This window comes from Eptatretus burgeri, chromosome 8 (genome assembly GCF_056783735.1).
Source record: "Eptatretus burgeri isolate ZD-2024b chromosome 8, Ebu_testis_v1, whole genome shotgun sequence".
Taxonomy (NCBI): Eukaryota; Metazoa; Chordata; class Myxini; order Myxiniformes; family Myxinidae; genus Eptatretus; species Eptatretus burgeri.
The window spans coordinates 83,991,815-83,997,814 of NC_140968.1; the positions used below are offsets into that span (position 1 = coordinate 83,991,815).

At 46.5% G+C, this 6,000-nt stretch overlaps 1 protein-coding gene across 4 annotated transcripts in view; it reads left to right on the plus strand.

Annotated features, from left to right (window-relative positions):
- The window catches only part of FBXL6 (F-box and leucine rich repeat protein 6), a 50,232-nt gene that overhangs the window by 28,952 nt on the left and 15,280 nt on the right, over positions 1-6,000 (plus strand). For all 4 annotated transcript variants that reach the window (XR_015061102.1, XM_085892865.1, XM_085892863.1 and 1 more), the window contains one exon: positions 5,175-5,397. Coding sequence is in view for 3 of the 4 variants with exons in the window: in XM_085892865.1 (XP_085748991.1) it covers positions 5,175-5,397 (223 nt within the window). In the remaining variant the exon portion in view is untranslated. The remainder of the gene's footprint in view (positions 1-5,174; positions 5,398-6,000) is intronic.

Genomic DNA, 6,000 nt, shown 5'->3' on the forward strand with positions numbered 1-6,000 from the left:
ATTACCCCTGAGAAGGCGTAGTTTTTGGGGTCCTTCGAGAGAGCTAAGGAAAATTGGGATTGTGCCAAGGGAGTTGATGTATGACCTCGAGGAGGAACCTGCTTTTTTTTTTTTTTTACTGTGGTCCTGCCTTTGCCCTGTGTCTGCTTCATTGTCCCTGGTTCCTGCCTGTATGCATTCATTATCCTGCCTGGGTGTTTTGTCACCTGTCTCATCGCCTGTTCATCTCTCCTGCCTGTGGACCTGCTCCCTCCTTGTCCCCAAGCAGAGCTAATGCCCACCCAATTCAAATTCCCTTTCCCTGTCTGTGAACAAGTCTGGTGTGTGGCACCATAGGTTTCGTTGTCTCATTGTTTTTAATTATTTATTGAATCCACATTTTCCCCCCTATTCCGCCGTTGTATCCGTCTGTCGGGTTTCAATCTTCCCTGTGATTTGGTTTGGGAAATAAACCCCCATTACAAAAGAGTTAAGAGCCTTGCTTGCTTCTTAAGATTCCCGTGCGCGCAAGGCCTCCATGAATTGATATGTCCAAGGGAGTAAATGCCAGTTCGGTCCATCCATCCAGATTAGTTCAGGTCAGGTATGGGAGCATGCGCCGGAGCAGCGTGCCGCTGTGTCCACTTCCCGCCAGTATTCCAGGGGCTTCCGTCTGGCCATCCCCCAGGCAGATTCCTGGCCCATTCCCATCTCCTTGAGATGCTGATCAACGTGCTGCAACCACGAGGAACATGGTCAGCCCATTGGCCTCCTTCACTCACGAGGCTACCTTGCTGAGAGAATGTGGTGAGCAGGATCAGCATCAGGAAAATGAGCCACATGTCCAAACAGCTGCAGCTGATGCTCACGGACTATGCAGGTAACAAATCTCATTTGTGTCTCTCTCACCAACCGTTCGTTGGACGCAAAGTCCGACCAGCGATAGCCAAGGATTCTGTGAAGAGGTCTGGAACCAAAGGAATGAAGTCTCCCTCTCAGATCCTTGGTCAAAATCCAAATCTCACCTCCAAAGAGCAAGACTGGAAGCACCAAGGACCTGAAGACTCGCACTTTCGTCCTCCCGAACAGGTACTGGGTACGAATCTGGGAACTAAACCCGAACAGGTACTAACCCATGACTCCCCAGGCCTGACCCAAACGTCTATTGACCTCTGACTCATAGCCAGCAGAGACATGAATATCACTGCTAAGGTAAGTGAATCTCTCCACAACCTCAACATCCTCACCACAAACAGGGACAGACAGTATAGCACCATCCAAAATGTCACGAAAAGCCTGGATCTTAGTTTTGACCCAGGAAACCCGTAATCCCAACCGGTCTGACTCCTCATTCAGCACCTCGAGGGCCCCCAAAAGGAAAAAAATAGAGTCACAGCAAAGATGACTGCATCATCTGCGAAATCAAAGTCAGAGATCTTGACATTCCCAAAAGATCCATTGCAGCTTGATCTCTCCGCCATCCTCCCCAGAATCCAGTCCATACAAGTGCTGAAACGTGTGGGGGCCAGTACATACCCCTGACAAACTCCAGTAACAACTGGAAATGGTATCACCACATCTCGGAGCACTCTCAGTACCAGATTATAGTTCAGACATCAGGTTGATCAGTTTTGGTGGCACCCGACGAAGACCAAGAATCCTCCATAGGGCATCCCGATTCAGTAAATCAAACACTTTATGAAGATGAACATAGGCTGCAAGCAGCCCCTGCAAAAACTCTCATCTGCGTTCGGTGAGGACCCGAAGAGCAAGGATACAGTCAGTCGTTGACCTCTTTGGTGTAAAGCCTGACTGCTCTGGATGCTGGTGCTCAAGCAGATGGTGGCGAACCCGATCAAGAATTTTATTCGAGCAAAGATCTTGCCCGGCACTGAGAGCAGCGTCCACCAAGACTGCAACAACTACCGAGGGTTATCGCGCTTCCCTTTCCACAGAGGGACAACAAGGTCCCTCTTCCAGTCAGTTGGGATGATGCCTGTGTTCCAGGCAGAGCACAGAACTGCATGCAACGACACGAGTGCAGCATTTTCACCAGCCTTGAGAAGTTCAGCATGGATGCCACAGATCCCTGGAGCTTGACCCCATTTCAACTGGTTCACCACAGCCTGTGTTTGTACAAACGAAGGTGGACCACAGTTGATTGGAGGATCGGCAATAGGGACACAAACACCCCTGACATCCAACTCAACAGCTGGTGGATCAGCCTGGTACACCGCTTAAAGTAACCGGCCCAGCGGGCCTTCACTTCGGACTCCTCTGTCAAGAGCCTACCACCCTCTGCTCTAACTGCAGTACACTGAGGGATGGGCTTGGATGAACGCAATGCGTGAATTCCCCTGTAAGCAGGACGAGAATCACTTGACCACAGGTGATGCTCTATCCCCTCACAGGTTCCTCGCACATAGGCCTCCTTTTCCACCCTCAGTGCACGTACAGTTTTACGCCTCAGCTCCCTGAACAGCTCAGCTCTGCCATTCAGCCTGGCCCTGCGACTCTGGTCAATGGTATTCAGTGTCCATTGAGAGAAAAAAAATATTCTTCACCCTCTCGTGAGTTCCAAGACATCTTCCGGCAACATCAAAGACGGTGGTCTTGAAGGCACTCCACAACTCTTCAGGATCCCCCAAAGCATCCAGACCTCCCAAATCTCCACTCAGCCTGTTTGCAAACTCCTCAGCTACCCTCTTATCCTTAAGCTTGCCAACATCCAGCCTAGGCTGGGATGTTACCATTCTCCTGGATTTAAGCTGCAACATCAGAGTTGCAACAACAAGCCTGTGGTCAATATTGAGGAACTGAGCACTCTGGTAGACCCTGCAGTTCTGGATCATCCTCCAGTGACCATCAACAAACATGTGGTCAATCTCCTTTGCCACACCACCAGCATTGGAATGCCAAGTCCAGCGATGAGCCTGTGGGTGCTGAAACCATGAACCGTCCACCCTTAGTCCATGACTTGTTGGAAAGTCAAGGAACTTAGTGCTATTCAGGTTCATAGTTCGAGACCCATGGGGACCAACACATGTCTCATAACAATCCCCATCAGTTCCAGTCGATGCATTGAAATCCCCCAAGACTCGAAGAGTATCTCACCTGAGGCACTGATCAACCACCGACTCGAGCGTGGCATAGAATGCGTCCTTCACGGTGAGATCACTCGCCTCAGTCGGAGCATAGACAGAGACCAGGGAAATGACACCGAAGGAGTGACGAATCCTTAGTCTCATAATACGCTCATTGTCCGGTGTTACCTCAATTATCATTGGAGTCAGCTTATTGGACACAGCTACAGCAACTCCATGGGCATGGTAACCATCAGAGCAACCAGATCAATAGTCGGTGTAATCACTTGACATGATCTCACCATAATCCGGTCTCCGAACCTCAGAGAGTGCTGCAATACTGATGTCCAAATGCTTGAGCTCAGGTGATAACAGCGACAGGTTATCATCCTCTCTTCGGGATAGGACATTCCAGGTACCCATCTGAAGGGACCGCCTCAGGTTTACCCGAGGAGACGCCTTCTGGTGGACGACACCTCCGCACCACTCCGACACTCACTTCGCAATCTGACCCAGGAAGGTTACCCCGTCGTTTGCCTGCTATCATCAAAGATTGGGGATCCTGAAGGTTTTGCCCCAATCCCGTCATCCGGTGAGTTGCCCTGCGAAGGGAAGCTGCACAGGAGGTACTCCCTCGGAGTGGGTTTTCAGATTTTTTCATGCTTTTTGGAATGTTTTGCAGAATGAAGGGTTTTACGGTGGCCGGAGTGCAAATGCTGCCACCAACCTCCTAATAAAGAGTTACCCAACTGCAGGAGGACGTCCGCAGACACAGTTGGGCACTGGATATGGATGGCTGTTTGCTCACGAGGAACTTCTCCACCGTTTGACAGGTTTTGTTCTTCATCCTGCTGGATGTCCATATCATACACCCTCCTCACCAGAAAACCTGGTGGGGGAGACGGTTTAGTCGCCAATAACCCGACCATGAATCAGGTTTGTACAGGTTTACACAGTACATGTGGCAAGTCACAGATCTAATCTTACCTGACCTGACATCCATACCAGGGTATTCACAAAAAAAAAAAAACATCGGTCACATGATCTGGCAGACATATTGGATTGAAGGAAAATATTAAAAAAACTATTTCTCTTGGCTATTGCTTCATCAATCGACATGAAACTTCACAAGTATGATCTGGTAGTCATAGGGAATATATGTTAAAAATTTAAACCTAATCGATCACATGGTCTGGTAGCCATAATTATTTAATTATGTCAAATCTGGGGTTTTTTATTATTTAATTTTTGAATCCCATTCTGAATTGAGTTTTATAAAGAGGACGTCATGGGTCACATGTCTGATCTAAGGGGTTGAATCAAAGCGGGGTGTTTTGGTATCCAGTCATAACTTGCCTGTAGTTATAAAGTGGCATGTCTAGTTTTTTAAAAGTTTTTTTAAATCCCTTTTAGCATTTCTGAGTATTCTAATTATGGCTTGGATTGCTACTCTCATCCACTTGCCACTTCTCCTTGAGGGAAACAATTTATAAAAGCAGAGTATGAAACGGCATACATTGGGGCTTTAATAAAAAAAGGTTAAATAAAGGCACTGACGTCACATCCATAAGTGAATGCAAGCAGACAGTCATCCAACTTAATGTCCACTCCAAAGCATGATAAAAAAAAAATCATTGATTTCTGGCTGTGAAACAAAAATATCACAGTTTGTGGCCTTTGAGAATCAAACCCAGAATAGATATAAACTTAAAGGTGAGTGCAATACCTTTGAGCTGTCCTTTCAGCCCATTTCAAGCATTTTTCCATTGTAGCAATTAATTGTCAATTGCTTGAAATTCTTCCTTCTTGGTGTATTCCATATACGTCATTATAATGTATAGACCACAATCTACCCTGGCTTTGCTCAAATGGCATATTTTGTATTTGACATGTACGTTTGCCTCGTGGGTTGCTGCCACTTCTCCTGTAATATCTGTGCCCTCACAAATTAAACATGATGTAATGCACAAACTGTAATTTCTCGCAATTCCATTCCTGATGTCCTTCACGTGTTTCATATTATAGTTTATTTTCCATTTCATGTTGAGATTCATGACGATTGCTTGAGAGAAAGCGCTCCACCTTGAGCTTGCGGACGAATCTTTTGTGCAGGTTTTGCGTATTCTTAATGTGATACTGAAGCCCAGGAAAGCTTCTCTTGGGGAGGGTTTTCCTGCTTTGCGAGAGCTTGTCCTCGCATCGGTTGATGAAGGTATTTACATTGATGATTCCTTGCTGTTCGCAATGGCTGGCTGTTCCAATCACTTACGAGTACTTGATCTCCGTGGCTCAAATCGGGTCACCCCACAAGGCTTGATGGCTCTCCCTTCTGAAGGTATGCTATCTATGTGGGTAAATGGATGAAAATGTTTTGTGAAAGTCTGTTGTGTACATGGTAAATGGTTCATTTTGGGCTATGCTGCCAATTGTATATCTTGTTACTCCTCTCACCTCCTGGTCTCCCTCATTTTGACTGCTGAGTTTTATTATACCTGCTGAGATCCCTCTCTCCCAATTCTCTCCTTGTGTTGTGGTATGTCCATTAGTTGCCCCACACTGTATTCCCTTTGCCACATTTTGTCTGTTGATCCATTACCCTGTGTTATGCTCTGTCATGAGCCTCAATATCTTTCGTTAAAAAAAAAACAAAAAGTATGAGGGTCATCCCAAAAGTTTGTTTGGTTTGTTTGTGACCCAACAAGGAATAAACCACACAATCATTTTTGTTTCACCTTACTTATCAACATAATCTCCTTTCCTGACAATGCAATTCGTCCATCAGTCCTCTAGCTTGGCTATACCCATTCTGTAGAACTCCTTGTTATACCCATCTCAGAAGTCCTCAACAGCTGCCATCACAGCATTGTCGTTTTCACATTTATTCCTCCGCAGAGCTTCTATTCTTTCTGTTGAGGGAACAAATAGAAGTCGGACGAAG